Source organism: Pelobates fuscus, chromosome 2, assembly GCF_036172605.1.
Source record: "Pelobates fuscus isolate aPelFus1 chromosome 2, aPelFus1.pri, whole genome shotgun sequence".
Taxonomy (NCBI): Eukaryota; Metazoa; Chordata; class Amphibia; order Anura; family Pelobatidae; genus Pelobates; species Pelobates fuscus.
In genome coordinates this window covers 22,160,259-22,179,257 of record NC_086318.1, presented here as the reverse complement: position 1 = coordinate 22,179,257, position 18,999 = coordinate 22,160,259, and the positions used below count along the sequence as shown (strand labels likewise).

Sequence of the window (18,999 nt, the reverse complement as noted above, 5' to 3'; positions counted from 1 at the left end):
ATTCGAGCAGCCTCCCCAGTCTGGTGATCTTCGAGTTTATGGAATACACATTCCACCGAACTGGGTGAGATCCCAGGATATTGGTGACCAGACTTCAAAGCGAGTGCATTTTAATACAGGGGATGGCCAGCCTGTACTAAGCATTGCATATGCAGAACTATGCTAATTGATGGGTTTGATTAACCCTTTAAAGGCCATAAGCTGGGTGATTGGACAGACTCAAAAAAAGGATTTTACAAAACCCAGAGGCTGAACGTGTTTGAATGAATCAGTTTTTTTTTGTGCTCTGTAAGCTCACCATTTCCGCACACCTCCCCAAACCAGCAGTGTTCTCTTTGCGCCAGTAATACAGCTGTACATCATGTCATCACTACAGCAGGAAGCGGACGACCAAAAATTAACTCTCAGAAACAACAATTACAGAAGCGGCAAAGCCTGAGCATTTACAGTAAATGCAGAAACTAGAAATAGGAAATTGATTTGTTTTTTTATGAAATTTATTGTTATTGCACGCATTGTTTCATGCATTTTCTGCACGATGATTTGATTAAAAAAAAATAAAAAAATTTATTAACTCAGACTGGAGCGTCCCTTTAAATGAACTCTTACAAGAGCAGTCTGCAACCCGTTATGCTGTAATGGCTCCCTACCAAGGAAACGCACATAGTGTGAGTCCACCAAGTGTACCGAACTAGCCACTTGCCCCCATTGGCTAGTTGATCATTTTTGCAGGTGCACAGGTTCCGGCCAGTCCAAACCAGAATCAACACTGAAAGCCGTACAAATAGTCAGATAATATAGCAGCACTGTATGCCTCTAATCATGGTTTCCAACAAACACTCTTAGCTTCAAGGTAAGAGACAATGCTGCAAAGACACACAAAGTGAATTGTTTTATTACACTTTGATTAGAGATGTCCTAAAGCTCTTACAGGCTCCTTCAAACATCAGAGATCAGACATACCAGGAAACAATAGACAGAAAATAAAACGTGTCGTCCCGGTATCAAGGGAGTGGGCCAGGCTGGGGAAAAAGGCAGACGGGAGTTCAACTGAGCCATTTGCATTACAAATAAAAGCAAAGAAAACTAAATTGCTGGGTAGCAGTGTAACAGACAGTAATAAATAAGACTTCATAAAGCACAAAAAACAACAACAACCCAAAAACAGCCCAGGGAAAAATTCATTACATATCTAAAGTATATGTAAAAGACATGCATGTTGGAGGTTAAAGGGGTTTATTGGATATACTCAGTGTTCCTATTCAGAACATCGAAAAGGACAGGATTGGCTGAAAACTCTCAGCATTGGAGAGGCTGCAGAGTTGCAAATGTATAGATTGGCCACTTTTATATATTTATTTCTGCATCTTTTTAATGCAATATTTGTATAATGTAGAAGCTTGGAGGGCTGGCGTCAATTTGTTGCCGACTAGTCATTTCTCTGGAGGAATAGGTCGCACAACTGTTAGGCTTTAGTGTCATTTGATCCAAAATCCATTAAAATTTCAGGGAATTCTGTAAAACATTACCTCTCTCCCTTCACCTTTAACCTTTAGATCATTGCTCAATGTCCTCCTATAAAAAGCATCAATGCAATGTGTTCTATCAGCTCGAAATCAACCTCCCATTTAAGCAGCGCCGGATTTAACAAGTTTATTCAAACAAAAAGTTTTAAACAATGAAATATCCAGACCCAAAGACAATAAACCACGGACAGCTCTCCAAGGACCATGAAACGACTAGAACTAGGACAGAAGAAGACTTCGGGACACTTTCCAATGTCCCTGTTGGCATAGAATGATGACATTCTATGAAACTTTAAGTCATATTATTATTATATCCATTCCTTACCTCCATTGCTAGCGCTGCTGTCTGTTGGTCATAGTGATTGAGAAGATTGGGCATAAATGTGGAATTATACGAAAGATCCTGGCACATTCTCAATGTAATAGGTTCACAAGCAAAGAGACTGTGTGCCAAGGTGTGCTCAATGAGAGCCAGAAATATCCAGAAATAGCGTGAAATCCAGGAATAGGCCATGATGTGGAATCACGGGACGCCGGCTCACAGACAGCTTGAATCGCGATGTTCTTTCCCTTTTGCATTGATCACAGAGAGCTCTTTAAATGCTTGTAAATCGGGTAGAGTTCTTCTCCAATTCCAAGCTGTTTAAAATGCCAATCATCTTTGGCTCGTGTTAGCTGCATTATTCCTTTATTTAGCCACACTCCCAAACAACAGTATCCATCTTCCTTTACTGCCCACGATGTCTTCCTAAACTGGAAGCAGAGAGGGGGAGAAAAAAAAATACAACATGAAAAAGAAGAAATGGAACGATACTATGAGATCTTAATAAATAAGGTAAATCAGAATGTCCTAATCCTGAACAGTTTGCCTCTATATTCCAAATATTTAGCAAGTAGTCGCTTTATTTTGTGTACCCTAACTACTTCACACACTCACTTTCTTTAAGAATATTAAATTAGTCCAATATTATTAAATTAGTCTAATATTAATAATATTAAATTAACTAATATTAAATTAGTCTTTCTAGAGCTCTTTTTTAAAGTGAATTTTAAATCACATCCATCTAAATGGGTACTCCATCATAATAAACATCAACATCATCAGAATTAAGTTGTTATGGTGTGAGACAGTCCCCGGGTGCCGTTTTACCTTACGGGATTAAACTGTTCCTAAACTGCTGATGCTCTTAGCCAATCAGCGGCGCCCCTGTCCAAGGTTTCCTGTTTTAAGCCTCGGACTGCAGTGGAAGTTGGGAGGAAGAGCTAAAAGCCGAGGATTTCAAATTTGTGGGTCAAACAATTTGTTAACGGTTTAACCTCTTGAGGTACTCTGGCCACTGGGGGCCGACGCACATCAAAACAACGTCATTCCGATGAGGTACTCTGGCCACTGGGGGCCGACGCACATCAAAACAACGTCATTCCGATTAAGTTGTTATGATGCCCAATGTGTTCCTTTAAGGAAACAGAATTAAAGTGATTTTGCAGCTTAGACTGTAGCTTTAATAATGTTTTAGTTCTGACAGGAAGACTTTTGCCCTACTCCAATCTTCCTCTGGCAATTAAAGGGTTACAGCGGCGGCTCCAGGCTTTACACCAAAGTGCAACGTACATTTTGATGTCCAATTGTACAAATGATGAATGACATCAGGGTGATGATGGTCTGTCGACATGCAAGCACTACAGAACTGATTCATCTATGGCTCGAAGAGCCTCGGGCCTTTTCAACTTAAAAAATAAGCAGCATAAACTATTTCAAGCAACAGCTTCTTCCAAACGTGTCTCCAGAAATCATATAAAAAACAAACACAAAAAAAAACAAATATTGTTCATAAATTTTCCTTTAAAAATTAATCAATACATATATTTTTTATTGATTTATTTCATAAATGTAAAGAATCTATACGCCATGTGGGAAGAATTGCAAGCAAGCAAGACATGTGTCTGGGCACCGGGACACAACCTTCTGAGTAAGTCATGTTAGTTTCACTGAGCTTTATTTACAGCCAGGGGAGACGATAGCATGGCGGTCTATAAAAAAAGCCTCAATACGAGACCATAAAGTGACAGTGATCCTCAGTGATCCTTCGCTGTCCCTTCACTATGGAATAAAGCGTGCTGACAGATTATACTGTATTATCAAACATCCCTCCTATTCCTGTGGCTGACAAAGGGTCACAAAGCTGTAGGGTAACATTTGAGTCACAAATAACAGAAACAGGGAAGCGGCAAATATTATCAATGCCCTCGCCTGCAGCTTATCATTGCCATCTCTGCATACACAGATTTGTGCAAATAATGTGGAAGTAAAAATTCTGCATTATCTCAGCGGAAGCAGAGGGGAGAGGTTTTGGGTCATGTTTTTAGCCCAACCACATTATTTACTTTCTCAAACTTTTCGGGGGTCTGTGCTCAAAGTCTCCTTGCACCATAATCAATACAAAAAGCTGCAGTAGTTATGGTGCTTAGAATGTCCTTTTAAGAACCACTGGTTGATACAATGTCAGCAATGACATTTTAGGAGGAGGGTATGCTAGGTTTCACTGGTATGAGATTCATCGTTCTGCTCAATGGTTAGTAGCAAGGGTCTGATCAGGCCAAACACAGCACATAAATGGATATTTGGCTGCCTGAGTATCACATTACAAATTGCTACATGCAAAGGAGGTTGTTTTTGTTTTTTTTAAAAAAAGAAAAAAGTCTTTGTGGATCATTGAGAAACCTATTCACGAAAGGATTAGTAAACAAAGTGTACAGGTGCATGAGGAATAGTCATTATGACGTTTTAAAGAAACAATCAGAGATCAGTGGACTAATAATGTCACCGAATCCTGAAATTGTTCTGTTTTTGGAAACCGTACACGTTTGGGAATAGCGATTTATAGAAAACGCAAAGAGACACTTCACTTCAAAGCCACGCTGATATTGCGGAATTAACACATTATATTAACTTCCAGATTATATTAAATGACATGCAATCAGGGCGGCATTAATAGACTGAGTTCTGGCCCGATCAGTCACGGGACTCATTGTAAAAAATTAGGATTTGACCATTCTTCGCAGATGTCCTCTTTGGAAGACTTAAATAATATTTAATAATTACAATTATTCTAAAGTTTTCGATGTGACAGCTGCCTATTTGAAAAACATATAATGCAATGGGGCCAATTTTTGGCCTCCAATAAGTTGGAAAAATTAAACAAAACAAAAATGAGAACAGCTTGCACCAATTAGAGGGAGGCTGGGTCAGCATCATGGGAAATGATTAACCAGTGCATCCTAATGACACGATGGCTTCAGTTTAGGGTGAGCCAACATGGCAGATGGATGCATTTCTCATCTAACACTTTAAAAGCACATTGTACCAATGGATTTAATAAAGACATGTTTGAACAACACCAGTGATAAAGTTTGGCTACAGTTATCAGAGGATTGTATTTTACAATCCAAAGAGTTAAGGGCTTGATTTCTTGGCACACAATTATGTCACTTACAATAATTGTACATTATACTGGCTTTGAAAAAAAAATGGACAAAAAGATTATTTTTAAAATCATTTTTAGATTTGTACAAAAGTAAAAAATAAAATAAAATAAAAATGCTCCTTATTAAATTCCATAATGTAAATTCTCCTTTTACTCAAAGTTATATTTTATGAACTACTCGTATATAATTAACATAACAATTACAATGATTGTCCTAAAATGCACCCAGTCTGACCCGGCACTGTTTGAAATCCTTGTAACTTTACATTATGATTATTGTGTCACATAATAGTGATCATGCAGGTTATATAATAATGTCACAGTATATTTATATGATGGCATCATGCAGGTATATAATAATGTCACAGTATATTTATATGATGGCATCATGCAGGTTATATAATAATGTCACAGTATATTTATATGATGGCATCATGCAGGTATATAATAATGTCACATTATATTTATATGATGGCATCATGCAGGATATATAATAATGTCACAGTATATTTATATGATGACATCATGCAGGTTATATAATAATGTCACAGTATATTTATATGATGGCATCATGCAGGATATATAATAATGTCACATTATATTTATATGATGGCATCATGCAGGATATATAATAATGTCACAGTATATTTATATGATGGCATCATGCAGGTATATAATAATGTCACAGTATACTATATGATGGCATCATGCAGGTATATAATAATGTCACAGTATATTTATATGATGGCATCATGCAGGTTATATAATAATGTCACAGTATATTTATATGATGGCATCATGCAGGTTATATAATAATGTCACAGTATATTTATATGATGGCATCATGCAGGATATATAATAATGTCACAGTATATTTATATGATGGCATCATGCAGGATATATAATAATGTCACAGTATATTTATATGATGGCATCATGCAGGTATATAATAATGTCACAGTATATTTATATGATGGCATCATGCAGGATATATAATAATGTCACGGTATATTTATATGATGGCATCATGCAGGTATATAATAATGTCACAGTATACTATATGATGGCATCATGCAGGTTATATAATAATGTCACAGTATACTATATGATGGCATCATGCAGGTTATATAATAATGTCACAGTATATTTATATGATGGCATCATGCAGGTTATATAATAAAGTCACAGTATATTTATATGATGGTATCATGCAGGTATATAATAATGTCACAGTATATTTATATGATGGCATCATGCAGGTATATAATAATGTCACAGTATATTTATATGATGGCATCATGCAGGCATATAATAATGTCACAGTATATTTATATGATGGCATCATGCAGGTTATATAATAATGTCACAGTATATGACATTATGGCATAATGCAGGTTATATAATAATGTCACAGTATATTATATAGAGCCATAATTCAGGATATAAAATAATGTCACAGTATATTTATTATATGGAACCATCATGCAGGATATATAATAATGTCACAGTATATTTATATGATGGCATCATGCAGGATATATAATAATGTCACAGTATATTGATATGATGGCATCATGCAGGTATATAATAATGTCACAGTATATTTATATGATGGCATCATGCAGGTTATATAATAATGTCACAGTATACTATATGATGGCATCATGCAGGTATATAATAATGTCACAGTATATTTATATGATGGCATCATGCAGGATATATAATAATGTCACAGTATATTTATATGATGGCATCATGCAGGTATATAATAATGTCACAGTATATTTATATAATGGCATCATGCAGGTTATATAATAATGTCACAGTATATTTATATGATGGCATCATGCAGGCATATAATAATGTCACAGTATATTTATATGATGGCATCATGCAGGCATATAATAATGTCACAGTATATTTATATGTTGGCATCATGCAGGTATATAATAATGTCACAGTATATTATATAGAGCCATAATTCAGGATATAAAATAATGTCACAGTATATTTATTATATGGAACCATCATGCAGGATATATAATAATGTCACAGTATATGTTATGATGCCATCATACACGATATAAAATAATGTCACAGTATATTATATGATAGCATCATGCAGGGTAAATAATAATGTCACGGTATATTATATGATGGCATCATGCAAGTTATATAATAATGTCACAGTATATTATAAGAAGCCATCATGCAGGTTATATAATAGTGCAACAGTACATTATATGAAACCATCATGCAGGTTATATAATAATGTCACAGTACATTATATGAAGCCATCATGCAGGATATAAAATAATGTCACAGTATATTATATGATGGCATCATGCAAGATAGATAATATCACAGTATATTATAAGATATAATGTCACAGTGTATAATAATTGTTTTTAATTGCTTTCATCACTTATGTTTGTATACTCACTATGCTCTTACTAGTATTTAACACTGTTTTATTTATAACACTATTACTATTTATTTGTCTCCCACATTGTAGTGTAGGACCCACCAATAATGGGGTACTTTGAAAGTAGTGGTGGGCTTAACAACATATGGCCATATGGTGGAACCAAATCCCCATATTTATACTTAGTTAGGCATTTTAGTAGCCTTCTTTGTTTTTTGGTATTTTTTTGTAGTCTGAGTGCGCCGCAACTATTTATTTTATCATTCATGAAATTTTGGTCACAGCGGCAGCACCTTTCATGCAAAATTCAGGTCTTGGGAGTGCCCCCTATCCTTTCTCTGTTTAGTGTATATTAATGTCACAATGTATAATGTCGTAGAATATAATGTCACAGAGTATATTATATAGAACAGTATATAATGCCACAGTGTATTATATAATGTCACAGTGTATAATATTATATAGTACAGTATATTATCATGTCACAGTATATTATATAGTACAGTATATTATGATGTCACATTATTTAATATAATAATGTCACAGTGTATAATATATTACAGTATAATGTTACAGTATATTATAATGTCAGTGTATAATATAATAATGTCACAGTATATTATATATTACAGTATATAATGTAACAGTGTGTAATATAATGTCACAGTATATTATAATGCCACAGTATATAATATTATAATGTCACAGTGTATAATATAATAATGTCACAGTATATTATAATGTCACAGTATATTATAATAATGTCACAGTATATTATATATTACAGTATATAATGTAACAGTGTATAATATAATGTCACGGTATATTATAATGCCACAGTATATAATATTATAATGTCACAGTATATAATATATTACAGTATATTATAATGTCACAGTTGGTGCTTTGGTGATTGACTCTGTCCCTGCTTCTCACTGGGTCTGGTATGCTTGTTGTATTTATTCTATATGTACTTATATTTGTGGGAATGGATTGTATTGGTATTTCATTTAACTACCTATTGTACTGATACTTTGCTATTTATACATTGCGCATTTGGCGTTTATATATACATCCAGAATTGTACTGGCTGTTACTTTATAATATGATATGACTTTATATCTTGGTTTCTCATGTAATGAGATATTCCAGTATTGTGTACCCACTGAATAAAGACTTTGTGCTCCTTACTCAATTTGTAACAGTACATTATGATGTCACAGTATATAATATAATAATGTCACAGTGTATAATATATTACAGTATATTATGATGTCACAGTATATTAAATAATGTCAGTGTATAATATATTACAGTATATTATGTCACAGTATATAATATAATAATGTCAGTGTATAATATATTACAGTATATTATGATGTCACAGTATGTCACAGTATATAATATAATAATGTCACAGTGTATAATATATTACAGTATATTATAATGTCACAGTATATAATAATGTCACAGTGTATAATATATTACAGTATATTATAATGTCACAGTATATAATATAATAATGTCACAGTGTATAATATATTACAGTATATTATGTCACAGTGTATAATATAATGTCACAGTATATCATAATGTCACAGTATATAATAAGAGCATATGTCACAGTGTATAATATTATAATGTCACGGTATATAATATAATAATGTCACAGTGTATAATATATTACAGTATATTATAATGTCACAGTGTATAATATTATAATGTCACAGTATATTATAATGTCCCGGTATATAAGATCATATTATGTCACAGTGTATAATATTATAATGTCACAGTATATAATAAGATCATATTATGTCACAGTGTATAATATAATGTCACAGTATAGTATAATGTCACGGTATATAATAAGATCATATTATGTCACAGTGTATAATATTTTAATGTCACAGTATATATCAAAGTCACAGTATATAAGAAGATCATATGTCACAGTGTATAATATTATAATGTCACAGTATATAATAAGATCATGTTATGTCACAGTGTATAATATTATAATGTCACGGTATATAATAAAGTCACAGTATATAATAAGATCATATTATGTCACAGTGTATAATATTATGATGTCACAGTATAGTATAATGTCACATTATATAAGAGCATATGTCACAGTGTATAATATTATAATGTCACAGTATAGTATAATGTCACAGTATATAATAAGATCATATTATGTCACAGCGTATAATATTATAATGTCACGGTATATAATAAAGTCACAGTATATAATAAGATCATATTATGTCACAGTGTATAATATTATGATGTCACAGTATAGTATAATGTCACAGTATATAATAAGATCATATTATGTCACAGTGTATAATATTATGATGTCACAGTATAGTATAATGTCACATTATATAAGAGCATATGTCACAGTGTATAATATTATAATGTCACAGTATAGTATAATGTCACAGTATATAATAAGATAATATTATGTCACTTTGTATAATATAATAAAGTCCCAGTATATAATAAGATCATATTATGTCACAGTGTATAATATAATGAAGTCACAGTATATAATAAGATCATATTATGTCACAGTGTATAATATAATGAAGTCACAGTATATAATAAGATCATATTATGTTACAGTGTATAATATAATGAAGTCACAGTATATAATAAGATCATATTATGTCACAGTGTATAATATAATGAAGTCACAGTATATAATAAGATCATATTATGTTACAGTGTATAATATAATGAAGTCACAGTATATAATAAGATCATATTATGTCACAGTGTATAATATAATGAAGTCACAGTATATAATAAGATCATATTATGTCACAGTGTATAATATAATGAAGTCACAGTATATAATAAGATCATATTATGTCACAGTGTATAATATAATGAAGTCACAGTATATAATAAGATCATATTATGTCACAGTGTATAATATAATGAAGTCACAGTATATAATAAGATCATATTATGTCACAGTGTATAATATAATGAAGTCACAGTATATAATAAGATCATATTATGTTACAGTGTATAATATAATGAAGTCACAGTATATAATAAGATCATATTATGTCACAGTGTATAATATAATGAAGTCACAGTATATAATAAGATCATATTATGTCACAGTGTATAATATAATGAAGTCACAGTATATAATAAGATCATATTATGTTACAGTGTATAATATAATGAAGTCACAGTATATAATAAGATCATATTATGTCACAGTGTATAATATAATGAAGTCACAGTATATAATAAGATCATATTATGTCACAGTGTATAATATAATGAAGTCACAGTATATAATAAGATCATATTATGTCACAGTGTATAATATAATGAAGTCACAGTATATAATAAGATCATATTATGTCACAGTGTATAATATAATGAAGTCACAGTATATAATAAGATCATATTATGTTACAGTGTATAATATAATGAAGTCACAGTATATAATAAGATCATATTATGTTACAGTGTATAATATAATGAAGTCACAGTATATAATAAGATCATATTATGTCACAGTGTATAATATAATAATGTCCTCATGCAGGTTATATATTATATAGTAAGGTACACTATCTCTGTGCATAGCTCTCTCTCTCTGTCTCACCCCGGCTGGCTGGCCACCTTCCCCTCACACCCTGCGATCCTCACGGCAGCTGGAACACACTGCGGGCACCGAGCTCCAAGCACAGCTCAGGGAACAAACCACGCCCCCTGGCAGCACGTAACCACGCCTCGTGGAGGACAAGCCACGCCTCTTGCCTAACAAACCCCTGTCTTCCTTCTAATGCTATGACCAGGCCCCGCCTCCTGAAAGCTAGGCACGCCCATTATCAGTCTTACGAAGTCCCACCCCTATTCTAAGGCTGTAGGCCCCGCCCCTCACTGCCTTCAATCGAGACCGCGCCCTGCCTGCTGGGATAATCCGAGACTATCTGTCTGCAGAACCCCGCCCATACTACCATACTACCCGCCCTCCATCCCCCGGGCACGCGCGCATGTCGCGAGCTCATTAAGGGCGGGGCTCGGGAGCCAGTAAAACTGCCAGGATGTGAGGGCGGAGCCGCCATGAATGGTAACCATGAGAACAGGACGTGCCAATGAGCGCGATGACAGGCAGGTCGCTTGCCAGCTTGGGGGCGTGGTGTGTTTCTGTTTCCATAGTAACGACGCAATGGGAACTGTATAATGGCCGCCTTCGAATCCTGAGACAAGGTAATAGACAGTATTATTATTATATTATTATTATTATTATTACTTAATATAGGGACCCTGAGACAAGGTAATAGACAGTATTATTATAATATTATTATTATTACTTAATATAGGGACCCTGAGACAAGGTAATAGACAGTATTATTATTATTATATTATGATTATTATATTATTATTATTATTATTAATATAGGGACCCTGAGACAAGGTAATAGACAGTATTATTATTATTATATTATTATTAATATAGGGTCCCTGTGACAAGGTAATAGACAGTATTATTATTATATTATTATTATTATTACTTAATATAGGGACCCTGAGACAAGGTAATAGACAGTATTATTATTATTATTATTATTAATATAGGGTCCCTGTGACAAGGTAATAGACAGTATTATTATTATTATTATTATTATTACTTAATATAGGGACCCTGAGACAAGGTAATAGACAGTATTATTATTATTATTACTTAATATAGGGACCCTGAGACAAGGTAATAGACAGTATTATTATTATTATATTATGATTATTATATTATTATTATTATTATTAATATAGGGACCCTGAGACAAGGTAACAGACAGTATTATTATTATTATTACTTAATATAGGGATCCTGAGACAGGGTAACAGACATTATTATTATTATTATTATTATTATTATTATTACTTAATATAGGGATCCTGAGACAATGTAATGGACTGTATTATTTTATTATTAATATTATTAATATTATTATTACTTAATATAGGGACCCTGAGACAAGGTAATAGACAGTATTATTATATTATTATTATTATTATTACTTAATATAGGGACCCTGAGACAAGGTAACAGACAGTATTATTATTATTATTATTATTATTACTTAATATAGGGATCCTGAGACAGGGTAACAGACATTATTATTATTATTTTTATTATTATTATTATTATTATTATTATTATTACTTAATATAGGGATCCTGAGACAATGTAATGGACTGTATTATTTTATTATTAATATTATTAATATTATTATTACTTAATATAGGGACCCTGAGACAAGGTAATAGACAGTATTATTATATTATTATTATTATTATTACTTAATATAGGGACCCTGAGACAAGGTAACAGACCGTATTATTATTATTATTATTATTATTACTTAATATAGGGATCCTGAGACAGGGTAACAGACAGTATTATTATTATTATTATTACTTAATATAGGGATCCTGAGACAGGGTAACAGACATTATTATTATTATTTTTATTATTATTATTATTATTATTATTATTATTATTATTATTATTACTTAATATAGGGACCCTGAGACAAGGTAATAGACAGTATTATTATTATTATTATTATATTATTATTATTATTACTTAATATAGGGATCCTGAGACAGGGTAATACAATGTATTACCTTATTATTACGATAGGGATCCCGGAACAGCACTGTATTACCTTATTACTACTCATTAATAATATAACTTGTAATAGGGATCCTGAGACAAGGTTATAGACAGTATTACATTAAGATGAAGTGTGTTTGGTGTTTAGAATTTCCCTTTAAAGTTAGTCCCTAAGCTGAACCCTAACTTTAACCCAACATTTCCAAACTCCTTGTGCTGCAGCATACTCCCTAATCCTAAACCTCGCTGTAACCTTAGATTAACTTCCTATCAGGACATCTCTGAGCAACTCTCCTCGGTCAGTGTGCTTGCAGGTATAGAGAGAAGAGATCAGGTAACCAACTAGAGCACTAAGCAGCAACTCTTATTGGTGTTTCAATGGGCTTGTCTGTGCTTCAATCACATGCATGAGTGGCAAATAATTTCATTCATAAAAAAATAACAAAACAAGAATACAGCTATTCAACAAGCAAATTGAAGCAGCGCTCTTACTTCATTTATTCATTTTCATGAATTGAGCAATTTTGGATTGGTAAACTCATGTCTTAGAATTCCTTTAGTCAGAGGTTTATGGAATGCACTCAGCATAATTTGAAAAGCAGTCGAATAGCAAGGATTAGTTACATTCTGGTCCCTGTATAGGCTGCGGTTTTGCAGGAAGTTCAGTGATTGGCATTTTTTTTTTATATTTCAATACATTTTCTGCATTTCCTTCATATTACACTAAGTTGACCTATGAAGGATATTAAACTTATGTTAAAAGATAAACTTCCCAAACCACTCTAATTATATTATTGGATTTACTAGAGCAGCATCTTCATTAGCAGTAAGATCATTTTAATTGGCTCTGATAAACTGCTCTTATTGGCTTTACATAATAAGCTTTCTGAGCAGGAAGCACTACTCTAGCTTTTAAATCCGTTTGCTTACCTGTGTCAATCGTTGCTATGTTCCTCTGTGTTGTATAGTGCATGGAGGAATTGGCTGGCGGGTTCACAAATTGCAAATTTCATGTCAAAATAGCTGCGCTCCACCCATTATACTAACCATCCATCATAACATTCTAACTCCGTGGCCCATAATAACATTCTGACTGCATTATACCATTCTAACCTTCCCCCCGCCCCCCCAAAACCACCAGCCTCCAATAACATTCTAACTGCATCATAACATTCTAACTCCCCGGCTTATAGTAATATTCTGTCTGCATCATAACATTCTAACTCCCCGGCTTATAGTAATATTCTGACTGCATCATAACATTCTAACTCCCCGGCTTATAGTAATATTCTGTCTGCATCATAACATTCTAACTCCCCGGCTTATAGTAATATTCTGACTGCATCATAACATTCTAACTCCCCGGCTTATAGTAATATTCTGTCTGCATCATAACATTCTAACTCCCCGGTTTATAGTAATCTTCTGACTGCATCATAACATTCTAACTTTCTGTCCTATGGTAACATTCTAACTCCCTGGCCTATAGTAACATTCTTACTGCATCATAACATTCTAACTCTCCAGCTTATAGTAATATTCTGACTGCATCATAACATTCTAACTATCTGTCCTATAGTAACATTCTAACTGCATCATACCATTCTAACTCCCTGGCCTATAATAACAATCTAACTTCCTGACCTATAGTAGCATTTGAACTAGCTGGGCCTATGGTAACATTCTGACTGCATCATAACATTTCTAACTCTCCAGTCTATCGTAACAATCTAACTGCATCCTAACATTCTAACTCCCCGGCCTATAGTAACATTCTAACTGCGTCATAACATTCTAACTCCCCGGCCTATAGTAACATTCTAACTGCATCATAACATTCTAACTCCCCGGTTTATAGTAACATTCTGACTGCCTAATAACATTCTAACTCCCCGGCTTATAGTAATATTCTGTCTGCATCATAACATTCTAACTCCCCGGCTTATAGTAATATTCTGACTGCATCATAACATTCTAACTCCCCGGCTTATAGTAATATTCTGTCTGCATCATAACATTCTAACTCCCCGGCTTATAGTAATATTCTGACTGCATCATAACATTCTAACTCCCCGGCTTATAGTAATATTCTGTCTGCATCATAACATTCTAACTCCCCGGTTTATAGTAATCTTCTGACTGCATCATAACATTCTAACTTTCTGTCCTATGGTAACATTCTAACTCCCTGGCCTATAGTAACATTCTTACTGCATCATAACATTCTAACTCTCCAGCTTATAGTAATATTCTGACTGCATCATAACATTCTAACTATCTGTCCTATAGTAACATTCTAACTGCATCATACCATTCTAACTCCCTGGCCTATAATAACAATCTAACTTCCTGACCTATAGTAGCATTTGAACTAGCTGGGCCTATGGTAACATTCTGACTGCATCATAACATTCTAACTCTCCAGTCTATCGTAACAATCTAACTGCATCCTAACATTCTAACTCCCCGGCCTATAGTAACATTCTAACTGCGTCATAACATTCTAACTCCCCGGCCTATAGTAACATTCTAACTGCATCATAACATTCTAACTCCCCGGTTTATAGTAACATTCTGACTGCCTAATAACATTCTAACTCCCCGGCTTATAGTAATATTCTGTCTGCATCATAACATTCTAACTCCCCGGCTTATAGTAATATTCTGACTGCATCATAACATTCTAACTCCCCGGCTTATAGTAATATTCTGTCTGCATCATAACATTCTAACTCCCCGGCTTATAGTAATATTCTGACTGCATCATAACATTCTAACTCCCCGGCTTATAGTAATATTCTGTCTGCATCATAACATTCTAACTCCCCGGTTTATAGTAATCTTCTGACTGCATCATAACATTCTAACTTTCTGTCCTATGGTAACATTCTAACTCCCTGGCCTATAGTAACATTCTTACTGCATCATAACATTCTAACTCTCCAGCTTATAGTAATATTCTGACTGCATCATAACATTCTAACTATCTGTCCTATAGTAACATTCTAACTGCATCATACCATTCTAACTCCCTGGCCTATAATAACAATCTAACTTCCTGACCTATAGTAGCATTTGAACTAGCTGGGCCTATGGTAACATTCTGACTGCATCATAACATTCTAACTCTCCAGTCTATCGTAACAATCTAACTGCATCCTAACATTCTAACTCCCCGGCCTATAGTAACATTCTAACTGCATCATAACATTCTAACTCCCCGGCCTATAGTAACATTCTAACTGCATCATAACATTCTAACTCCCCGGTTTATAGTAACATTCTGACTGCCTAATAACATTCTAACTCCCCGGCCTATAGTAACATTCTAACTGCATCATAACATCATAACTTATAGTAATTGTAACGGAGCTCCCTGTACCCCGACTGGGCACCTCCGCCAAGGACCACTTCTTAGCTGGAAGAGCGGACAAACTGCAGCACTTCTGCCCACAGTCGCCATAGCTTGACTGGGGCCCTGGAACCACTCCTTCCTGGAGCCGAATGGTTAAGACTAATTGCAGTCCAAACTATGACTTCCAGGAAATTCCTGAACTGATCTGGGTGACTTTTGGATATGTTGGTCACCCAGATCAGATTTGTGGGGTTTTTATGTATTTTCAGGGTACTTTTGGGGTGTTTGGGAAAAAGTGTGTTTTTTCTGTTCTTGGAGATAATTGGATTAGATTATTACAGTTCCTGATCCAATTATCTCCCAGGCACAGAGGAGGGATTATCTGATTTTGTATGGGAGTGTCCAGGACCTGAGAGCCAATGTGATTGTGCATTTATTTCTACTGTGGTTTAGTCACAGGTCCAGGGGGGAGTGCCCCTTGCATGGAGACCTGCATGTAAGGCCAGTTGTGGCTACAATTAAAATGAGATTTGTTTCACCCTTCATGAAGTCTAGGCTCATATTTGGGGGATTGGGGATTGCTCTGGGGATTGCTATAATCACTATACTCCCTTGGATCACAACACTTGCTCTTATAAGAGCAGCCTGCTTCGCTCTCTTGACTAGTAGAGGTTTACCCACTGGAAGCTGGATCCTGGTCTTGGGTCCAGGGTGGGTGGAGGACAGCGAGATCCCAACCAAGCTGCGGCGGTTTGTGGGGTTTACTGTGGTTATGGTGTTCCATTGCAGTGCTTATGGTGCTCGCAAGTACTAGGAAGCAGCGATTGATGGAGGTACCCGGTCGGGGTGCCAGGCGGTCCGTCACAAAAGCATTCTAACTCCCTGACGTATACAGTAGTAACATTCTGACTGCATCATAACATTCTAGCATTCAATATTTGTCACTGAGTCTGAAAAAACACATGCTGTGATGCCGGGGCATCACAGCATGGCGCGCCAGGGAGCAGTGCTGGAAGATGATGAAGAGTCCAGCTGCTTCTCCGCCTCTATTCTCCCTCAGCTGCCCTACTACTGGCGTGGGTGCCGAGCTGGCCAGCCGGCCTGCTCTTGGCTTACCCCCTGCATGCGATCTGCATACCCCCTGGGGTACACATACCACTTGTGAAGAGACTAGGTGGTGGACTATACATATAAATAGTTTTCCTTCCATACAAGGTTAATGATATTAAAAATTATTTACTCGATACGCAGATACCAAAAGTTACTGACCAGGATTTATTAAACTTAAATAAAACCATTTCGGAGGACGAAGTTCAGTTTCAAATAGACAGATTACCCATTAATAAAACCCCGGGCCCGGATGGTTTTTCAAATTTATATTATAAACATATGCAGTTTTTATTGACCAAACCTTTAACGGAAATGTTTAACCAAATAGCCATAAATGAGTCCTTTCCAACTGAACTATTACAAGCAAATATTATTCCAATACTAAAACAAAATAAAATTAGCACCGATCCTAGTAATTATAGACCTATAGCGTTAATTAACGTAGACATGAAGATATATGCGGCTATAATCGCGGAGAGAATCAAGTCCATAATTACGAACTTGATCCATCCGGATCAGATTGGGTTTGTACCGGGTAGGTTAGCATCCAGCAATACTAGGAGAATAATAGACATCGTAGACTTGGCTAATAGAGATCAGTTTCCCCTCCTGGCCCTGTCTCTAGACGCCGAAAAAGCATTTGACAGGGTCGGGTGGGGTTACTTAGCTGAAGTTCTTACTGCTTTCGGGTTTACAGGCTGGATACACAAGGCCATAATGGCTTTGTATTCTGCCCCTTCTGCACGCACTGTTGGCCCTAATATTACCGCAGGGTGGTTTGCACTCAAAAATGGCACGCGTCAAGGGTGTCCGCTCTCCCCCTTGTTGTATATTCTGTCCATTGAGCCTTTGGCTATTAATATCAGGAACAATCCACTGATTAGAGGTGTTCAAATGAATACTCTGGATGTTAAAATATCTCTCTATGCGGATGATGCGCTACTTACCCTCTCCTCTCCAGAGTCGTCTTTGAAATCTTTAATGTCTGAAATTGACAGATACTCCATTATTTCAAATTTCAAATTAAATATCAACAAATCCACAGTAATGTTCATGAATATGAACAGTGAACAAGTCACTTTCTTAGCCGACACTTATAAATTCATATGGACAGATCTAGAAATAAACTACTTGGGACTAGTTATAACTGCTAAGCCGGCTGGAATAATGGAGAGGAATATATTGATTTTCATTCGTAACATGAATCTCAAACTTAAAAAATGGAGAAATTTAGAAACCTCATGGCAAGGCAAAATCAATATTATTAACTCATATATTCTACCTAAATGGCTATACTTGTTTTCCATGATTCCACTTAAAGTCCCTGTACCTTGGTTAGCAATGATTCAATCAAGTTTTAATAATTTTATCTGGAACTACAAAAAACCTAGAATTACTCAAAAGATTCGAACCAAAAAATTGAGTAACGGCGGTCTAAATTT

General features: G+C 34.8%; 2 protein-coding genes across 3 annotated transcripts in view; one reads left to right on the top strand and one right to left on the bottom strand.

Moving 5' to 3' along the window:
* FZD3 (frizzled class receptor 3) overlaps positions 1 to 11,137 on the bottom strand; it is an 81,772-nt gene extending 70,635 nt beyond the window's left edge. Inside the window, exons 1-2 of the mRNA XM_063442002.1 lie at positions 11,074 to 11,137; positions 1,852 to 2,279 (exon numbers count right to left, since the gene is read on the bottom strand). Of these exons, the coding sequence (XP_063298072.1) occupies positions 1,852 to 2,040 (189 nt within the window). The 5' untranslated portion in view covers positions 2,041 to 2,279; positions 11,074 to 11,137. The remainder of the gene's footprint in view (positions 1 to 1,851; positions 2,280 to 11,073) is intronic.
* Positions 11,138 to 11,631: 494 nt separating this feature from the next.
* The window catches only part of FBXO16 (F-box protein 16), a 57,106-nt gene continuing 49,738 nt past the window's right edge, over positions 11,632 to 18,999 (top strand). Inside the window, exon 1 of one of the 2 annotated variants that reach the window (XM_063440806.1) lies at positions 11,632 to 11,681. The gene's annotated coding sequence lies outside the window, so the exon portion shown is untranslated. Of the gene's footprint in view, positions 11,682 to 13,379; positions 13,427 to 18,999 lie in introns of those variants that run through there. The other variant, XM_063440807.1, reaches the window with a different exon arrangement.